Source organism: Doryrhamphus excisus, chromosome 4, assembly GCF_030265055.1.
Source record: "Doryrhamphus excisus isolate RoL2022-K1 chromosome 4, RoL_Dexc_1.0, whole genome shotgun sequence".
NCBI classification, from domain to species: Eukaryota; Metazoa; Chordata; class Actinopteri; order Syngnathiformes; family Syngnathidae; genus Doryrhamphus; species Doryrhamphus excisus.
In genome coordinates, this window is record NC_080469.1 from 16,326,900 (window position 1) to 16,348,316 (window position 21,417).

At 41.1% G+C, this 21,417-nt stretch overlaps 2 protein-coding genes across 7 annotated transcripts in view; one reads left to right on the forward strand and one right to left on the reverse strand.

The window, feature by feature from the left end:
* The window catches only part of LOC131128811 (dmX-like protein 1), a 41,284-nt gene extending 36,818 nt beyond the window's left edge, over nucleotides 1-4,466 (forward strand). For 5 of the 6 annotated variants that reach the window (XM_058072074.1, XM_058072073.1, XM_058072076.1 and 2 more), the window contains one exon: nucleotides 1,968-4,466. In XM_058072074.1, the coding sequence (XP_057928057.1) occupies nucleotides 1,968-2,210 (243 nt within the window). In that variant the 3' untranslated portion in view covers nucleotides 2,211-4,466. The remainder of the gene's footprint in view (nucleotides 1-1,967) is intronic. The other variant, XR_009129710.1, reaches the window with a different exon arrangement.
* Nucleotides 3,405-20,266, reverse strand: hsd17b4 (hydroxysteroid (17-beta) dehydrogenase 4). The gene is made up of 25 exons (XM_058072078.1): nucleotides 19,995-20,266; nucleotides 19,459-19,512; nucleotides 17,855-17,962; nucleotides 16,603-16,662; nucleotides 16,340-16,361; nucleotides 16,209-16,255; nucleotides 15,175-15,259; nucleotides 13,678-13,865; nucleotides 13,337-13,428; nucleotides 13,218-13,242; nucleotides 12,958-13,086; nucleotides 10,296-10,411; nucleotides 9,530-9,642; nucleotides 9,345-9,468; nucleotides 7,961-8,012; nucleotides 7,820-7,891; nucleotides 7,642-7,745; nucleotides 7,498-7,563; nucleotides 7,341-7,410; nucleotides 7,154-7,260; nucleotides 6,387-6,473; nucleotides 6,227-6,310; nucleotides 6,026-6,161; nucleotides 5,827-5,954; nucleotides 3,405-4,919 (listed from the first exon to the last, which is right to left on the reverse strand). Exons 1-25 carry the CDS (start codon nucleotides 20,044-20,046, stop codon nucleotides 4,830-4,832), a joined length of 2,211 nt encoding a protein of 736 aa, XP_057928061.1. The 5' UTR covers nucleotides 20,047-20,266; the 3' UTR covers nucleotides 3,405-4,829.
* Nucleotides 20,267-21,417: the final 1,151 nt, after the last annotated feature.

Genomic DNA, 21,417 nt, shown 5'->3' on the forward strand with positions numbered 1-21,417 from the left:
AGGATTCTAGGAGCTTCCGCCGAGCTCTTTGTGTTTGTGTTACTTTCAAGGTCGTGCTCCCCTGTTAGATCATCAGTAACCACAGGAGGAGCAACATCATCGTAGTGTTTCTTCACTCGTTCTACATTTCACCTGCAGTGCCTGATTCCTTCGAAAAAAGACAACTTTTTATCATCAGACCAAAGCTTCTTGTGTTAAAGTCTGGCTCTTGTTGTGTATGTAAGTAGGAGCGAGTGTCAGGGTTGAGACCAACCACCTTCTCCTGTCCATAACATGACTGACAGCCAACAAAGTGCAAGGCGGAAGCGAGGGGAAAGAAAGGAAAGTCTTCTGCTTGAAATCCAAATGACTCGTCTTCTGATAGCTCGGGATCTTGTGAAGTCTTTCATTTCACATTGAAAAGCAACATGGGGCTTTTATGTGTTTGATGGTCGCGTATGGCGCTGCCAGATTACGTGGCATTAATTAAGTCATGTGTACAGAACAGCCTGTGAAGGAGCTCATCAAATAAAAAGTCTCCCATGCTGGGATTTTAAACGGTGCATCAAGTTACTTGGCGGTTCATCGTTCAACTGATTGCAAGGATGCAATGTAAAAGACTGCCACATTATTGACTTGAATACTATTGTCTTACTTTCTCTTGATAAAGTAGACATTTTATGGTTATTTTTGATGAGGTTGGCATTTCATCAAGATTTTTTGGGATCTTGTCGAAATTGACAGAGCTAAGGTTAGATCGAGGTCTGCCTTCCAAAGTCTAAATTCTCAACCTCATTCAGGACACTTAGCCATCCCGGTACATTGCGCTTTAAATGCTAGTTGTTAGCATGTTAACAATAGCATGTTAGCATTGCTAGCAGAATAGCATTTTTAGCTGTTTTCAAAAGTAGAAGCACCATCATGCTAGGTGTTAGCTTGCTTTCATTAGTGTGTTAGCATTGCTAGCATACTCGCGCATAACAGCATTTTTAGCTGTTTTCAAAAGTAGAAGCACCATCATGCTAGGTGTTAGCTTTCTTACATTAGCATGTTAGCATTGCTAGCAGACTAGCGCATAATAGCATTTTTAGCTGTTTTCAAAAGTAGAAGCGCCATCATGCTAGGTGTTAGCTTGCTTACATTAGCGTGTTAGCATTGCTAGCATACTAGCACATAATAGCATTTTTATCTGTTTTCAAAAGTAGAAGGACCATCATGCTAGGTGTTAGCTTTCTTACATTAGCGTGTTAGCATTGCTAGCACACTAGCGCATAATAGCATTTTTAGCTGTTTTCAAAAGTAGAAGCACCATCATGCTAGGTGTCAGTTTGCTTACATTAGCGTGTTAGCTTTGCTAGCATACTAGCGCATGGTATGATTTTTAGCCGATTTCATAGGTTGACAGTTTATATAAAGACTTAGCATTATCATGCTAGGTGTTGGCATGCTAACATTAGTACATTGGAATTTCTAGCATGCTAATATTAGCATTGTAGTATTTTTAGCCATTTTCATAGCCCGATACAAACACTTATCACTGTTGTGCTAGGTTAGTATTGCATTGCATTAGCGCGTTGGTATTTTTAGCATGCTAACATTAGCATAGTAGCATTTTTTTTACCAGTTGGTAGCTTGACACTTGTATAAACCTTTGCCACTACTATGCTAGGTGCTAACATTAGCAATTCTAGCATGGTGGCATTAGCACAATTGCATTTTTTGTAATTTTTTGCTTTCTATTTTAAATTGTTTTCTAATTAATTACGGTCAATAATATGATATACTGTATATACATGTATGTATTTATACAGAATCTATATCCATTTACTACATTAAATTGTCAGGTTTACAAAAAAACATATTTTTTTAAAGTGTGGCGGCTTTTATTTTGTAGTGGCACACCGCCACAATAAATGACATGTATCGGAAACCCTGGTAGTGTATTTTGGTGTACTCCTGCTAACAAAACGATTCCAATGTGCCGTCAGGTGTGGAACCTGGCCACGCAGTGTCTGCTCTACAGCTTCCCCAACGAACACGCCCGCCAGTCGCTCTTCAGGAACTTGGGCACGGGCGTGATGCAGATCGAGGTGGGGCCGGCCAATCACATTTTCTCCTGCGGCGCCGACGGCACCATGAAGATGAGGATCCTGCCCAACCGCTTCAGCACCAACAACAACAACAACCACCACCAAGGCGACCTCAAGAATGACGTTGTCAAGTTCATTTAGCTGGAGGGGGCTTTTCCATCCTGTTCCGGTTCTTGGTTCACCAGCTTGAGCGCTGTACTCCAGAACCTGAAGTGGACACAGGGTGTTTTTTTTCTACAAGACATACACTGCCATGGTGGAGGTGAGAACGTCTTCATCCTTCATTGATTGAAGTGTTCCCTGAAGTGCTTTAAGATAAGCGTCACCACTCTCCATCCAGCTAAGGGGGAATCTCAAGTTTGTCATCTAAAGCACATTTGAATTGTGGGGAAGTAAAACAGGTACTGGTCGTACTGCTGCCAGAATTTCCTAAGCTTTTTTTCCCCCCGGACCCAAACATACTAAAAACATCTTGTATTGTCTTATATTGTACATAAACAACACAGAAGGCAGCCATTTTATACGATAAGTCCTGCTTTATGATCAGTAAATCAAATATATTGACACACAGCTCACTTTGGGAAACCCTGCACTACGCCAATGGGGAAGTAGTCCAGTATAAATGCCTGTACAAATGACCTTTATTTCCAGTGTTGTGACGAGCTGGGCTGGCACACGTGATGCACCCGAGGCAGGCAAGGCATCATTTGCACATCAAGGTGAAGCTAAGTAAACAATAATGTAAATACCATGTACAGTACATTGATATGATTCCACACCTATTGTATGAAGTGTCCTTAATCCTTTGACCACTGCTGGCACAGTCCTGACAGCAGTCCTCATCCTTAAAAGGTATACGAAAGTTGCACAAAAGTAGCTTGCATTTCATTTCACAGGCTTTTTGCATATGTTCCCTAATAAGCTGAAGAACAGGTGAGCTACATTTAAAGTGGTTAGCTGGACAGTACAGAGGCTTTCTTCCAATAAGAGCACACGCTGCATTATATCCTCTTCATTACAGTGGTTTCTCTTTCCTGTTGGAGAATGACTTCTTTTTTGTGCCACTATTAAAAACATTGTAAATGTCACATGGAAGGAGAATGCTGAATACAAACAAGCTACGTAATAAAGTGTTAATATTACCCCAAAATGTTGTCATATTACAATTTTACATCATTTTGTGAGAATAATGTTGACATCCAAAAGTAAAGGCATCATTTGCAAGATGGAAGTCACAAGATTACAAGAACAATGTTAAAAATCGTGTGACAATGAGGAAAACAACCTTACATTTTACAAATGTACGGTCATATGGCTAGAAAAAAAGTAATTATTTATATAGTCATTATTATTTAAAAACCAAAACATATGGTCATAATATTACGAGGACAAAGTCCTGATTTGGCAAAAATAAATTCATGTTATGACGAACAAAAAAAATCATCATTTTACGAAAATAAGGTGCTAATATTACAAGAAAATAATACGTTTTTCTGAGATTACAGTTGTCATTTTGCCAGAATGACACAGGTTTGCATAAATTCATGTCGAGGAAAGTCATTTTCAAGGTCACAATTTCAGTGAAACCAGATATAATATTAGAAAGGTATTTGGTAATATTGTGAAGAAAAAGTTGATTAAAAACCAAATTATTTTATGATTATTTTCATAGAAATGTTTTTTCCTCCTAAAATTGACTTTATTCTCATAATATATCAATATTATCATATTATTGTATTCCTTCTTTATCATATTACAGCCTAATTCTCCTAAGATTACAAAATGTGACTTGTAAAATTGTAACGTTATTCCTCACAATATTGAACTGTCATATTACAATTTAAATAATCATAACGCTACGATTGGACGTGTTCAAGCTTGTTGTCCGTGTTTTTCTTTTTATTGTATCTCTACAGGAGGGAGTATGTTTTGTATAAAGTAGAAAGAGGAGTCATAGAGTAGTTGTACTTTCTAGTAAGAGAAGAGCGGGTCAGCCACTTGCTGAAGAATTGTGTACATTTATTTATGAAACTTGTATTGGTAGGAAAAGGCACATGGCTGTTTTTCTCTTTGTTTGGTGATTCAGGCCTAAACAATCACTGTGCAATTTGTTTTTTCCCCCTTGCCTCTGGAGAGTGTATGTGGAAAAAGGACTGGTAAACCCATCAAAAATGAATTTTATCAAAGGCAACAACTGTGTGCTGCTTCTACAAGAGGATGGAGAGAGAGATAATCAATTTCTATCCAAGCAAACAGCTTGACTTTTCTTTTTGGAAACAAGCTTCCATTTAATCTTTGTTCTTACAACTGTGAATTGTGATTCCATTTTACAATGCAGTACGAATTGTATCATTAAAATAAATTATGCAGAATAAAATATAGAATGCAGAAAATTGATTTGTTTCGTCACATTGTATGATTTAAAAAAATAATAATTTTGGGGGGGATGAATTAATGTTTCATTCCTAATTTCCCACTCTTACGGTGGAGGAGTTTCCCCTTTATCAATGAAGTCAACATAAAAAATTAGTTTGTTTATTTAGTGAATTGGAAAATAATTTTTCTGTACAGTTTCAGTTCATCAATACAGTTTTTATGTCATTGTGACTTTTTTTTTTAATGGGGACAGATGCATTCAAAATGAGCATAAAGTTAAGCACAGCAATCACATTCCGGACATTACTTTCATTCATTCATTCTTTCGATGAGTGGACTATCCTCTATCCAGCCACGTGCATTCCATCCTGGAGAGGCGGTCGCTCACAGCCTGGCATGATCCTTCAGGATAACCTCCAGCTTTTGACTCAGCATGACATTTCCTCGAATCTTAAGTTTCCCAGAAAAGAAGGCCTAGGAAAGCAGGGGAGTAAAAAAAAAAGATCTTTGAATGAGGCTGCACTCCATCATGGACACGGGGGCAATGACAGCGGAGTCGTGGACCAGCTAATCTTTCTCCAGTTGCTTGAAGGCTTTTTAAAAACACACCAGGATCAATACGGAGCGGCATGGCCGGGCATATAAATTGATGACGAAGACGGCCGCTGCGTGTAACAGATGAAATGCTGCAGAGATATCAAATGGTGCCCATTGATTAGCTGCTTGAAAGAGGCCTGTGTCTCTTATGGACTGTGATGTGATGAAAGGAAGAAGTCTTTACAAATTGGCCACTTTCACTGACATCTACAAGATGGGGGGAACTCTCGGGAGGATAAGGTGGGGGGACAACTTCCACTCAAAATCTCGTTATTTCAAGAGCACAGTTGTCAAGGTTGGAGTTACTACTTTTTAATGCCTGGAGATGAGAGAAGCTGTAACACCCCATACTTGGTAGCAGACTCACTCTCATTTTTTAATTATGGCTGCTAAATAACCCACCATGGGGTCAAAGAAATTTGCAAGCCCCAGCATTTTGTTCAATAAGGTGAGGAAACACTTATTCCTCATTTGGAATTATTTTGCATTGTTTTCTTCATGTTATTTCCTATGGAAAAAACCCATGGGAAAATGTGCATCGTGGGAAAATTTGCATTCTGACTCCGTGGTTGGTGCACATCGGTCTCGGCAGTTCGGCTGTCCAATGAGCGCCCACAGCTCGCGTGTACCGTGCCGAGTGAGCTTTTGCGCCGTGCTTGAAACACACTGATGTCACTGAAAGGAAAGCGTTGTGTTTTCTCGTCATTTAAAGACATGCGCTGTGGGCAGAGGACACATTCAGGTGGTATCCCTGTGACACTGCTTTTTTTTCCTGAAAGTTTACCTTCTGAGGGTTGACTTTTCCCAGCACCACGTCCATAAAGTCCTCATCTGACACGGTGAAGGTGACGTCCGCCTTGCCGCCGTTGGGACCGGGATGCAGGGCGCCACTCCCGTTCTTTAAATCGATAGCTGTAGATGATAGAAGATGATGGTTGATGGTTACAGAGGCCACCATGTGAGATCAGAAGTTGCACACTCACTCCACTCTGCGGCATTCTTGCCGTCTTTGGTGATCTCCCAGCCAAAGACGGCGTTGACCTTCTTGACCAGCTCGCCGCCAGACTCCTTTATCCGACGTCCGATCTCGGCAAACACCAGCTCGCTCTGAAGGCCGCCCTGCAAAAACAGATTTTTACTGCCTGACCTTCCCGGCTTCCCTTTTAGAGGAGGCTTTCACACACCTGAGGAACACCGGCCGACACCTCCGCCGTTTCATGTAGATCCACATAAGCGCCTGCTAGCACAACAGCGCCCGTCTCCTTCACCTGGAAGACAGAATAATAAGTCACAAGCAGAGAAGCTGCTCCTCACTGAAACCTTCCCTAGGTTGTGTTTACTGACTTTACTCTGGATGTGAACTCTGTTGCCTTCCTTCCACATCTCAGTCTGTAGGCACTGACCAGGCATCACTGGCTTCACAAAGCGCACCTGGAAAAAAAAGACATAAAAAGTTTGCTCGCACCGCCTGCCAGTTATTAATGATAACCGCCACCATGAAATATACTGTAGATACATAATGATCCAATTGGCACAATTTCTCGCATGTACGTGTTCTGTAATCCATGCAATTTCTCCCCCCACCAGTTATTAATGATAACTGCCATAGTAAAATTAAATACTCAATAGTACATTGCCTTATGCACACAAACAGTCAACATAATTGGTGTGATCGCTCCTCCCGCCTGTTAATAAGAAATGATAACCACCCCCTTGCCACGAAGGCAAACAGGCACAACTTAAAGGGAATTAATACAGTCGCTCCTCCTTCCAGTTATTAATGATAACAGCCACCACCTTGCATAACATCACGTCACACAAAGAGTCAAAACTCAGAGTACACTGTCGCACATCGTGGACTAATGCGGGCGCTCCTCCTACCAAAGCCCGCCTCCTGGTGTGCGATAATTCATTCAATCGCTCCTCCAAATTTTAAATAACAAATGCTCGAAATAAGGCACCAAGTCAAAGCCCACGCCCAATCTATGCCTGGCTGCTCCCGCCAGTTATTAATGATAACCACCACCTTCAAGATGAAAAGACGAGAAACAGGAAAGTTGCAGTGAAACAGTGCTGTGTAATGATGATGATGCAAGCTGTAGAGTACACACCTTGATGGCCTTGAACCTGGCGGGGTCGTTGTCAGCAAACTGCTTGAGGACATGTCTCGCTGCAAAGCCAAACGAACACAAACCGTGCAGGATGGGCGCCTGGAAGCCTGCAGCAAGATGAAAGATGGGGAGGGTGGGGGGGGTTCTCACATGTTTTTCATGGGTCCCAACATTTCCAAAGTCCTACCTCCCATGGCGGCAAAGCTGGGGTCAATGTGGAGGGGGTTCCAGTCGCCGCTCAGGCGGTACAAGGCAGCCTGGGGGGCCCACAGGAAGGAGACCACGTCAGATTTCAAAGAACATGAAGAAAAGGAGATGGGATCTAGTAACTCGTAAGCCTTTACCTGGTCTCTGGTGGTGGAATCCACCAGCACTGCATCTGGCGCCCGCTGCGGTGGCTGCACCACAGCCTGCAGGGAATCAAACACACACACAGCATGACTCCTTGTTTGTTAATCCCCATATCCCCTTATCACTCAACACATTACCTTGGCTTTCTCAGACGCTCTTTTGCCTCCAAAGCCTCCAGCGCCGACTACAAACACCGAAAACTGGTTGAAGCAGATGAGCACGTCGCCGCTGTAGGTGTTCACTGGAGGAACACACACGAGGAGCGTTTTTTTTTTTTTACAACCACGACATCCAGCACCACTTCCTGTCACTTACCATCCAGGAGGATGAGAGCTCCGGAACCTTTATCCAGCACATCAGCGATGGACGCTTCCGAGGTCAGTATTCCTTCAGAGTGATGTCAAACATTTAGATTGACGTCCGTGCTCTTAAATGTGGAGCGTTGGGGGTACGTACCAGAAGTAGGAAGAGGTTTGTAGAGCTCCAGGTAATGTTCGCCATGCAACACCTGACAACACATGAAAGTGAGGATCAACACTTAAGTTCTTGGCCATGAACTTGAACTTAATGAACTTCGCCATGTTTTACTTGGTTTTTGTCCCTTATTTTTTATTATTTTATTGGTATTACTTGATGATTAAGCCCCATTGGAGGGTTTAGGATAGGTTTCAGGTCTAGGCCAGACTAGGCCACTCTAAAGTCTTCATTTTCTTCAGCCATTCAGAGTTGGACTTGCTGGTGTGTTTTGGATCATTGTCCTGCTGCAGAACCCGAGTTCGTTCCAGCTTGAGGTCACCAACAGATGATGACCGGATAGTCTCCTTTTTTGGTAGACAGCAGAATTCTTGGTTCCATTTATCACAGCAAGTCTTACAGGTCCTGAATCAGCAAAACAGCCACACTACCACCACCATATTTTACTGTTGGTATGATGTTCTTTTTATGAAATGCGGTGTTACTTTTTCAGTTGATGTAATGGGACACACACCTTCCAAAACGTTAATCTTTGTCCCATCAAACCATAGAGTATTTTTCCAAAGGTCTTTGTTGATCATCAAGATGTGTTCTGGCAAAATTGAGACGAGCCTTAATGATCTTTTTGTTCAGCAGTGGTTTTCATCTGGGAACTCTGCCATGCAGGCCGTTTTTCCGTGTCTTTCTTATGGTGGAGTCATGAACATTGACCTTAACTGAGACCTCCATTTCTTTTGATGTTGTTGTGGGGTCTTTTGTGACCTCTTGGATGAGTCGCTGTGCTCTTTGGGGCCATTTTGGTTTGCCAGCACATAGAAAGATAGACGCTGCATCGAGGGGTTTTGGTCTACTGCTGCAATATGTCAATGGATGTGCCGCCATATTGGATGTGTCAAGGCTGCGCTTACTTTCATATAAATAAATATTAAGTTAATGCCTCTCTTTATGAAAGCAACTGCATTTATTTGAATTTACAGCACATCCAATATGGCAGCAATGTTGACGTATGGCTCAGCGCTCGATACTGCGTCTAGATATATGTCTATGGGCCAGACGCTACTGGGAAGGTTCACCACTGTTCCATGTTTTCGTCAGTTGTGGATAATGGCTCTCACTGTGGTTTGCTGGAGTCCTAAAGTTTTACAAATGGCTTTTACCATGTAGTTTGTCCTTTTTAATCCTACAAATTTTCATTGAAAAACTACATTTTGTGTTCAGTTGTGTTGTCACTGGCTAATATTTAAATTTGTTTGATGATGTGAAACATTTAAAGTGACAAACGTGAAAAAATAAATAAATCAGGACTGGGACAAATACATATTCGCACCACTGTACATGCGGAAGGAGGCGGCTGATATTTGCTAACCTGTGTGACGTCAATGTCAAGTCCAGGCACTGTGCTCAGGCCGCCGCTCATCATGGCCGCCTGAGAGGGAATGACCCCGAAGGTGGGGAGGCAGCTAAAATCTGGGTGGCCTTCGTACAGGAACCTAAAAAAATAAGATAATTGAATAGGAGCATGTGTGTGGCTGAAGACACCATCTTCAGTACCTGAGGTGGTCGGGGTCCTTGGTGGACATGCCCACGCCCAGCGCGTACAGGATGCATTGCATGTGTGAGAAGCTGAACGTAGTCTGAGGAAGTTTTTGTCCCACTGCTAACATCTAACACACAGAAAAGCTTTTCACGTCAGTCTTGCGTGAAATGTGCTCTGATACAGTACCAGTCACAAGCGTGGATGCACTAACCTCATAAGAATACACTACAAAGGAGGCATTAAACCTAATAGATACATTTCTAATCATCAAATCAGCATCTGTGACACCCTCATAGTGGCCTGCTTCTTCATTAGTCTCATTAACAACCCGCCATTCTGGGCTTTTGTTCACGCCGGTGCCGCTCAGCCCGCACAGCTTCCGCTTTGTACAATAGTGACCAGAGGCCAGATGAAAACGGCTCCAAGCCACTGGAGGAGCCTTTTTAATTAAGACTGCAGACATGAGAGTCATGCTGCTTTTCCATCGCTTTGATGCAAAAAGATTGGGAGTCCAGTAATGAATCATTAATATGCTCAGCCACACACACACACACACACAGACACATAAATGTATGTACTACTTATCTGTACAATCAAATGAAATGGGGGGCAAAAAAAAAGTCAGGTTGTTGTTGCATCGTCTTGAAATGAAATAGTGTGATGATTTCAGTGTGAAGTAAAGTGTGTGCGAGCACCGCGGGCACATTTGACAGATTAAAAGCATGCACAGAATACGCATGCAAGATAAGTTAAAAGGCAGAGTTAACCACTTCTACTCACAGGATTGATGCCAGAGCTGGAGGATGCCGCAGCAGCAGGACCGGCAGTTGGGCCGGCGCCAGCATCGTGCCCCGACTCAACCTTAGACAGCACCGTCATCATGGACTGGAGAGATTCTGAAAAGAGGGGAGAGATTAAGGGGCTGTGGGGAGGAGCGGATGAGCAACAGAGTGATGGGGTTGACTTGCATGGCTTGTTTTTAGACGAAAAGTTCATTTATTACCGTTCTTGCATGACTAATGGAGTCAGTGAGTGCAACATTTGAAGCACCATTGAGACATGACCTCTGTTTAATAGTATACCGTTTTTTTACCCAACAGACCCAGATCAAAACTCAGACGTATGGTGTCAGAAGTGGGATGGTTCATTGTGAGGCGGTGTGTGGACTTTTTTCAACCCAAGAGACTCAGTTAGGTAATTACATGAATTCTAGAAGTAAACACAATCTTTGTTTGCATTAACTCAGGTGTACGAACATGTTTCTCCTTGTATCGATTAATCAATAACAGCAGCGCTTCTACAAGACGGAACAAGACACAGCTCGGGGACCGACTAAATCTCACTTATAGAATTAAAAGGAGACTTGTCGCTCATTGGCAGGTAGTTATAGCAACAAGCCTCGGTAATAAGCTACAAATGAGGCAGCACAAAGCAATGCTAATGAGGCCGCCTTGCTCCCGCTGGGCCCTGCCACCCCCGTGCGATTCAGCGCAAAAAGCGGCGTCTTCCTTGCCAGTGCACGTCTGAAAAAGGGATGCAGGAGGCGGCCGAGAAATAATAAATAATAATAATCAACACACTACACGCTGCTCACCTATACTTATTTCCTCCACCGTTCTTGACCTCTAACCACATATTTACTCACTATGCTGGAAGCAAACGCAGGAGGAATACAGATGAGGAAAAAGTAGGGTTGGATCTTTTAAAGATTTTTATTAGGAACAAAAATATTGAATACCGATGCCTGTCTCTAGCATAGGTAGATCAATCATAATAAACAATAAGGCCAATTGTTTAGGCTAGCTGGATGATTGAATGGAAACACCTCGTTTCCACATGTTGTGCGAGCATCAATAAAATTCTGATTCACTGTTTTTGGTCTCGGATTTCTGGCTGGAATGACTGTATTTTATACTATTTATGCTATGAAATTTCAAAAGCAGTTCCCTTAAGCTCAATGTAAATCTAAATCTGTTATAATAAGTGAATGTCCACAAAGTACACAAAAAATACTGATAAACAAAATATTTCCATAGTTAAAGCGTAGAACACCTGTTTATAAATACAATGTTGACCATTATTAGAGCCCTGTTGACATGAAATAACACCCCTATAGTCACATATACACTCACATGACCAAATATAGTAGATATAATCAGAGAGAAAAAAAAAGCCATTTAAGACATAAATAAGACTCGTGCACGTCTGTTTCAATAAATGTCTTTGGGATGTGTGGAAAGGAAGTGACGTCAAGGATTCAGGGTTGAGGACAGCCACAACAGTAGCCTGTTATTATTATGATGATGATGATGACTATTAATATCGTTGGCTATCAAGTCTGCATGTTACTCGTGACAGCTTGTGGCCAGTCTGGACTACAGCTCATTAACGTCTTGCATTGCCTTAAATTTTGGATTTTGACATTTTATCCTTGAAAATACTTAATTTATCCCAAGAATACATAATATTTTTCTATTAAGTATTCATAATAGGCCATAGTCAACAACAAAAAAGCTATCATTTGTTACTGAATTTTTTTTTTTGAAAAAACGTGATAAAGGAGAGATGTTCATACTGCAATGGCCGACTGTACACGGTGTCCGCTCATCCTTCAAATTGAATAAAACCATAAATGGCTTCAAAGCAAACCATCCCACTTCTGACACCATTAGTCTAAGACGTCTCAGTCTTCAAAATCAGTAGGATTCTTGCTGAACATGAGCGCCCACAAAGACCAGATTCCACCCTCAGCCATCTCTGTGTGGCGTTTGCATGTTCTCCCCGTGCATGCGTGGGTTTTCTCCAGGTACTCCGGTTTCCTCCCACATTCCAAAAACATGCTAGGTTAATTGGTGACTCCAAATTGTCCATAGGTATGAATGTGAGTGTGAATGGTTGTTTGTCTATATGTGCCCTATGTGGCCACCAGTCCAGGGTGTACCCCGCCTCTCGCCCAATCCCCACCCTTGATAAGCGATAGAAAATGAATGAATGAATGTTCCTTATGTACCCCGCCTCTCACCCAAAGACAGCTGGGATAGGCTCCAGCACCCCCTGCAACCCTCGTGAGGATAAGCGGTAGAAAATGAATGAATGAAAGCTCCCACAAAGCAAAATACAGAACGGTCCCTAGTGTCGATTTTTTTTCCAGGTCCAAACCAGTCGTGGAAAGAAAATGCCAGTACCCAGCCTAGTACAGAACTGATCTCTGACAAAAGCTGTAAAAACAAGAGACTCCATTTTATGACTGATGTTGAGAAGTCATGTTAAATTGTGTTCATATCTAAAAAAAATATATATATATAATATATATATATATATAGTTGGATAGCTTTATAATGGATACTCCGGAGTCACCCCTTTGGTTATTCCAGCCAGGATTGAACTCCCGGTCTCTAACCTCAAAGCCCTCGCTGCCCCTCATTGCCGGAGCATCACTGACCTTGCACTGTAGTCAGCTTGGTGGAGTGAGTAAAATCACAAACTTGGTCCCACTGGTCCCTGACAGCCTCGGGAGTCATGGTCTGGTTCTTCTGTCTGGTGGTGCAGCCCTGTGTTCTCTCCCAGCGCACTGCACACATGCACATTAAGAGGTCATTTTTAAGCCTGTCACATGCTGCACTGGTGGAGCTGTGGGCTAATTAACATCACAGATGCATACAGACGTTTCCTCCGGAGGAATAAAAACCAAAAAACACTCACATTTGCCAATCCAGCCTGCGCCAACCTGAAAGCATATGAATCATCCAAATGTTGGAACAAGTATGTGCTGTACTTCTGTCAAGAGAAACAACAGTGGGAGTAAGACCTCACTGTGTTACCTCAAAGAGTCCTCCGTTTTCTTGGCATTGTTCATGACAGAGCCAGAGCACCATGGGAGCCACGTACTCCGGCTTCAGCGCCGCCACGAGATCTAAATAAAACAAACACAGGCGCTACAAACGACAGCCTCCTTTCAGGGCACATCTGCCATCACAAGGTTGAGAATCACTTCTGCTCCAGTGTTTTTGCACCGTGTGTTGTGCTAAGAAGACATTTGCTACTCACACATTTTAGGGCAGAACGGTGCCCAAAAATACCAGCAAGTCTGTGTATATTTTGAAAGATTACTTTTACGTTTTCTACGTTTAACCAAGGTGGCAGTATGTCCATTGTTACTTACCAGGAGGCATGACCGATTCGGTGAGCCGCGACCCGGCAACAGGAGCGATGGTGTTGCAGTGGATGTTGTACTTGCTGCCCTCGATGGCCAGGGTGTTTGACAGGCCCACTAAGCCCAGCTTGGCGGCGCTGTAGTTGGCTTGGCCGAAGTTGCCGTAGATGCCTGCAGCCGAAGCCGTCATGATGATTCTGGACGGAAACAATCTGGCGTTAATGCGGTGTGACAGGCATCACATTGGAGTCAATGGGAGGGAGATGGTTTACAATGAGGTATGACATGATGGACGAGGTAGCTGAGGTCAGAGCTTCATTAGGAACTCCCCCTTGTTCTGCATTTAGCCAGACCCAACTGATTTTTAATATCTGAGTTAGCTTAGGTCAACAAACATCTTATTTATGTCACCTGTCAACCACCTTCAAGACTTGGGTGTATTATGTTAGATAAAACCCTACCTTCTATAAACCAGCCACATTTACTCCAACAATCATCATTAAATAATTAGACTTCTTCGTCAATGTACCAACCCGAAAAATGACAAAACGGCCCAGATAGCCAAAGCCAAACATCAAATAATCGCACGCTCTTATCGCTTTTCTATCAGGAAGAACCAACCCATCCCGTTTTTGTAACAGCGTCTTGAACAGGTAAGAAACCTACTGATTTTATCATTATAGCAGGTCTAAAATGATTAAAGTAGATAAAATCAAAAGGTCAGAGCAACTTAATCCTTTCATATCCTCTCCCATCATCACAGTGTAAATCTAATGTTGACTTTTGAGCAGAATCAGCACCTTCGGTCAATGTGATTGGCATTGCTATCTAATCCTAAGAGCTGCATAATCTAATTTGCGTGTTTTTTCCTCTGGGATGATGTCCATGGCTGTCTGAGCCTTTTATTACAATGCTATTTTTTTTTCTTGTAACAGCATGAAGTCAACTGAGGTCACCATATTAGGAACTGATTTACATATTGATTACTTGAGGCTCCAAGACACTGCTTTTGGTGATGTTTGATCTGGTTGTATGTTGCAACTTTCTATTAGTAGAAGTAATAGATTGATACCGTACTTTATTGACATGCTTTGGACTATGCAGGTTAACTAAAGACACAGATAACTTATGACTAAAAGAACTACAGTTTCAATGCTGCTTAGAGTGCAAATCAACAAAGTAGTGAAGCGGATGCTAAAATCACATTCTGAAGATATGACAAATCTTAAGTATGTTTGATCAAGTGCATTCTTATATTGTGATGGAAAAAGCGAATCACGTCACATCACAAGAGCTAACGATTAAATACAATTTTGTGGGTTGGGGTTATATTCAAGTAGAGAGATTCCTTTGTCATTGAAAATAAATACAACTAAAATTCACGCACAAATGCGAAATGTGAGGCATAAAAACGACACAATAACAAACAGTACCAAAAAACATTCCATAAAGTAGTCCCGATTTATCACACAACGCACTAGTAATACATGATGGTAGCGGTCTTACCTGCCGAATTTTTGTTTTTTCATATGGTTCCAGGCAGCACGCGTCACTAAAAACGAGCCTCGCAGGTGAACTCTGTGAATAAGGTCTGAAGGACACAATTGTAGGGGTTGAGATGAGATGACGGCACATTAAATTGACATTTTCACAATTCAGTTATATCTCATGAAAACTACAGATGAGTAATTGTTTTTTTTTTATATTAATATATTACATTTTAATTATTATATGTCACGGTTTGTTCTTTTTTTGACCAAAAACTAACTTGGACTTAACAGCACCTCTGCTGGTTACTGCCAAGTAGTGCACTCAGTCTACCTTAGTTCAGTGCTTCTCAAATAGTGGGCCGTCCGGTCGAGGTGTCAGACAGGCAAGGAGAAGCAGGGACTTTCATTATCTGCCTGTGCTTTGTGTGAAATGTGTGAAATCATCTCATGATTTTAAACCTTATTTAACAATGAAACCTTAAGTTTTTGACTGCTTATAGATGTACATGCATGCACTCTATTACGCACAAAAAAAACATCTGTGACATTTGCATGGCTCTGTGTAAGCGAGTGCTATTTTAACAGATCATGTACAGAATGGTACAGAATGCCTGATTAGGCAGCTGTTAGATATTTTGGCTTTTCCTGACACATAATGTTTGCCCATGCAGTTTCTTACATTACATAAGCAATACATTTGGGGCACTTATTGTAAACCGTATAATATTTTCTGTAATATTGCTAATTTATTTTGCAACATTTAATGTTTTTTTTCCTTGTAATTTTACATTTTTTTCTTGGAATATTACAATACTTATATTAGTTTGTTTTTATTTATTGATATATTTGGTATTGTATTACCATATTGTAGTATATTATATATATATTTTTTAAATAATACTTTTCTTAATAATAATACTTTTTCTTGTTATATAACAACCATATTCTCATAAAATTAAAGTTTTTTTTTCTTGTAGTAAGTCAAATTTATTCTTGCAAAACTTCATTCTCTTAAAATGTGAGTGGGGTTAAAGGAGGTAATTTCCTTACCCCAGTCCAAATCACTTGTCCTGGCAAATGACCGGTCTCGGAGTATCCTAACCAAGAGGAGAGGAATGTTCAGTCTTTGGTGTAATGACCGCCGTGATGGATTTCCAAAAAGACACAATAAAATGACTTACCCAGCATTGTTTACAACAACATCTGAAAAACAATAATTATGAAATATATTTACTTTATTAATAAGATACATGCATATAACAATCAACTGAATACAAAGGATTGTCAGCGTGGTGAACAATAACATTGACAACAGCTCTGTCCCACCAACAGTGAGCCAACGAGTACTAAAGCCCAGCGCTGGAACTGAGAGCTAGCCATGATTAATGGTATTGATCACTCACCTGTTCTCGTCCCGCTTTGACCGATCAATGAGTTCACTCACCTATTCTTCCAAAAGCATCCAGAGCTGCTTGAATGAGCTTCTCTCCATCTTCTACAGAGTCTGTGCGTGCAGGGAAGAAGGCCACCATGGTGGGGTAGAAAAGCCAAACTTTAAAAATGTGCAGAATGAGTGATTCTCTATATAAAGTGACCGAGCAGAGCATAGGAGAGTATGTGCGATGCAGGATAAAAATGCAATTACATTGAACTATAACTTCTACTAATAGCCCCTGAAATTAAACAGTATATATTATGGTTAAATAAATACAGAAAAAGTTAACCTAATGTTCAATCTTCAGTGCAATCATCTGCACTCACAGCAGTAGCAGGGTTAGCGCCATTAGCACATCTATCTCACGTCCCCCATGACAACAGATAAACATGGTTGATACCGTTTTCATACAGCAACCTTTATACCGTCTTTTTTGCTGTTCACTCCTGCTATGCAGCCTCTCCTCCTTTGTATCGTCGCTGAGATCTCCGATCGCTCTGTGTAGCGAAGGGGTGCTCAAATCTAACAGCTGCTCCCAAGTGTAAACAATGGAGCAAGCGGCAAGCTACAAACGTTTAAGGGGTCAGTATGGCACAAAAATACAATAAAAAAGTAATAAATGAAGCACTATTAAACACTAAAAACGTAGTCGAAGACAAGGAGCTGCTGTAACTAGCTTGCAATCCCCCGATTCCATCTTGAAACACAAAAATTCAGTCTATATTCATATGAATGATATGCTTATTTTTGATATCGTGCTTAAAAGAATATCGATATCACCCGGCCCTATGACAATGGTTCACCCTGGAATTTTGGGGGCATCTGAATCCGGAAAATTGTGGATGAGCCCAGAATGTTGGACTTCTGCCAACATTTTCCAAAAAGAATATGGCTTAAAGGTCACGCAAACCTTCACTCCCCTTGTGCACCATGTCCTGGCTGCTCAGTATCATACGTTACATTTTATTCATAGGTCTTACTTGCACTTTATGACAGTTAGACTGGTTATTATGGCTGCAGATTGATTATTTAAATTCTAATTGATTCCTATGGGAAAACACTGCTATGAAATTAGAACAGCGTTCTGGAACAGATTGTGTTCGACGTCAGTCGTTTCAGTGTATTATGTAACAAGATGATAATGTCAAATCTGCTCTCCCACGCAGAGATGTTAGGATGTGCCTTATTTACGCTGCTATATTGGCAAGGTAAGCATAAACAGATATCTTGACAAGATGGAGGATAGTCCAAAAGTTCTCACCGTAGTTGGCCACTGCCTTGCCTCCCTTGGCTCTTATCTCCTCCACAACCTTATCAGCAGCCGCAGAACTCTTACCGCCCCCTTTAGTGTCTGCCCCAAGGTCATTCACTTTAATGTAGCAAGAGGAGAGAAAAGATTAGCAATAAATGGGTGAGAAGTACAATTCTCCACCGGTGATTAGGGCAGTTCAGCTTAGCCTCGTCATACGCTTCAAGGGCAAGTTCATCAAAGATATAGCCAGGCATGCTGAAATTTAGATGTTTATAGCTTCCAGCATGTGTGCTTAGGCTGAGTCTAAATCACTGCGTCAATCAATACATACCGTCAATACAGCCTATAATATGCTATGATGTATCCTCTTAAATCCCAGAATGCGGCATAAGATCACAAGTATGCCACTGTGACATAGGGTATTAGCATAGTAGCATGATGCGCCCCTGCTTAACTCGAGCTTAGCAGCGTACTATGCAAATTACTGCTCCTTTACAGTCAGCAGTAATGCAAAGCTAAAGAGTTCACCTCCAAAAGACAGCAGGAAATGATGCCTTGGAGAAAAGAAAATAACCACACGATACGCTACAAGTAAAAAAAACACAATAAAGCTTATATCCAATATTATGACAGACTATCAGGGATCTATTGAAATGAAAAATAGTATTACTGTATTGTATTGTATTACTGTATTTTCAATATTAATGTATTATTACAACCACACTCATTTACCACTACTTGTTTACCCTCACATTATCATGGTATACATTTTTCCCCCAGACAAATTCCAATGATATTCAAATTGCAAATTGTTTACTCTCGCAATGCTCCAACTTCATTCTTGTTCTTGTTCAACTCTGTGCTTGTAAAAAATATGTTTTTTTTCTTGTCATATTCCAACTTTATTTCCCTACAATTGCACATCTTTCATTTTTTATGAGTTTTCAACATTTTTTCCTTGATATTATACATTTATTCTCTCACAATTAGGACTTTATTCTCTTTAAATTGTTTTTTTTTTTTCCTTGTAATTTTTTTCTTGGCATATAGCAACTTTATTCCCCCCAAATTACAGGCCTTTTCTCTTTATATAGTGAATCTATTTTCATATAATTTTGATTTTTCCCATGTAAAATAAAAAAATATGATATGAATTGGAATATAGTAACTTCATTCCCCTAAATCACAGACTTTTCTAGCTATATTACATTAAAGCTTCATTTTTCTTGCTAATTTTTTTTTATTACAGTGTTATATTGGGTTTTTACTGGCAATACGACATTACAATTTTAATTCCCTAAAATTACTTGTTTCTTCTCATGCCATGACTTAATTAAGTTCCTTAAGTTCCTTTTAAATACAGCCTATTTTGCTGTAATATTACTTATTAATAACAGTATTTTTGTCATTTCCAGTGAGTCTCCACAGGAATACAATTTATTTGTGGTAATGGGTTGCAGGTGGGATGAGGGGGCATCACAATACTGTACATGTATTCAAAAAAAAAGTGACAATTCATAAGAGTTAGGTTGATAACGCCCTCTGCAATCTTCTCAGATGCAGGCTTACATAAGTCCAAAAAGAACTTGACATCCAAGAGTCCATATATTTACCTATAACAGAGGCACCTCTTTCTGCAAAAGCCAATGCATATTCTTTTCCAAGGCCTGCAGAGATGAGGAGACATCAAATTATTATTTTTATCCAACAGAGTAAACACACAGACACACACTGATTGTTTGCACGCACCCTTTCACACACTTGGCTTGGTTGCCCAAGTACTTTGAACCATGCAGTCGACTGGAAAATATGCCTCTCGGCAGATTTGAAGTATTTGCCCCCCAGCTCAATAGAATATCTACAAATGCGTTACATTACTTCTAAAGAGGTTATGTTATTTATGTGGGATCGTTTACTTTTTTGGTTGGTTTTCTAAATGCAGACTTATTAGCGAAGCGGCAACATGAACAGCTGACACGAGCAGAAAGGAAACGCCTCTAGAAGTCTGTCACAGTAAGGACATGACTGAGTGAACAATGTGACCACTAGCTTAGCATACTAAGCTAACCTACTTAAAAGTGAGCATACATAGCATTAGCATCGATGACAGCCAAGCTAACAGCCAGCAACGTTTACACTGTAATTGTACCTCCTCCGGCGCCTGTGACGAGCACAACTCTTCCCTCAAAGGACAAAGACATCGCTGTGAGATGCTTATTCTTCGGAGCTGGACCACTAGTGTCAGTTGGTAGTCCTGGTGTTGCCAATGTTTACTAGTTTGATAAGTTCTACTTCCGGACTTCCGGCAAAATGGCGATAGGAGCAGTCCACGTCTGACGACGCTCAGACGAAAGATCGCCAAATACTTATTCAAAACGAGCATATCTCTGACAAAGACAACCTCGACTTAAGAGTGCGTTTGTACAACTTCCACACACAGTATGTGTTTCGCCAAAACGCTAACGGAAGAAGAAAAAACATCGGCTCAACAATGGCTACCGGTAATGCTACGGTAATATAACTCAGTTGACGCTAGCCTGCTAGCTAAAAGCAACGATATGTAAACACACTATTATGCCACACCAGAGAAGATTAACATAATTACCAGCAACAAGAACAGCCTTCAGTCTCCATCCAAGACAAAAAAAATCGCTGAGGACCAAATTGCAAGACCAAAGTGAAATAAACGCAGAAGGAAATTATGCTTCTGACAAAGCGAAACCAAGTGTTGGAAAATAATGCCAGTGAAATTGATCGTTACAAGCCACGGTGGAACTTGTGTCTTAATGGAAAGAAGAACAAGAAAACTGCTGACATATTACCACGTTGGATGGAAAATGTGGACTTAGTTGTAGACACGGTGCACCGCCTCGGACGGAGGATGGACAACCGTCCAAGACAGTTCATCATCTAGTTCGCTAGAAGACATCACAGGGATGAACCACCACCACATATGCAAAGAGATGAGGATTAGATTCAGACAGGACCTCACCAAAGAGAACAAGCAGTCTGGCCAAAATAGAGAAGGTCTGATGTGTGTCTCCCAGGCCCTTATTAGGTACATAAAAGTCCCGAAGATGACGGCATAAGTTAACACAGTCAATATTGAAAGAGTTGAAGGAGTTGTGCTCCGGGTTAAATTCGAGTCATAGGCACTCGGCATCCAAAGGTGCTCATTTTTGACCCAAACAATGGCAAGACAAAGCAAATTTCAGTCATGGATTTAGGACATGGGTGGGCAAACTTGTTGACACGCGGGGCTTATTGGGTTAAAAAAGATTTGGTAGAGGGGCTGTCTCCGCATCAAGCAGAACGACATACTCGCTCACAGTGCAACGAAAACACAACACAACAAATGAATGCGTCACAAACAACTAAGCGCCAAACAACACATAAGAAAAGTTATTTCTGAATGCCCTCAAGGTATACTGGGTATTCCCGCCGCAACAGTAATATGAACAATAAAACATATATCAAGAGTGTGTTAACTTTTCCTTGTTTATTTATCGGACAAACTCCTCAACATATTTTGCAATCTTGCAAAATGTTTGGAGAAAATACCACAAGTTACC

Coding starts and splice junctions, on each gene's coding strand:
- hsd17b4 (XM_058072078.1), bottom strand. CDS start 20,046: ATGTCTTTGTCCTTTGAGGGAAGAGTTGTGCTCGTCACAGGCGCCGGA. Junction 16,256..16,339: donor GTTGTTGTAAACAATGCTGG/GTAAGTCATTTT, acceptor CCTCTTGGTTAG/GATACTCCGAGACCGGTCAT. Junction 13,866..15,174: donor AAAAAACAAAAATTCGGCAG/GTAAGACCGCTA, acceptor GTTTCCGTCCAG/AATCATCATGACGGCTTCGG.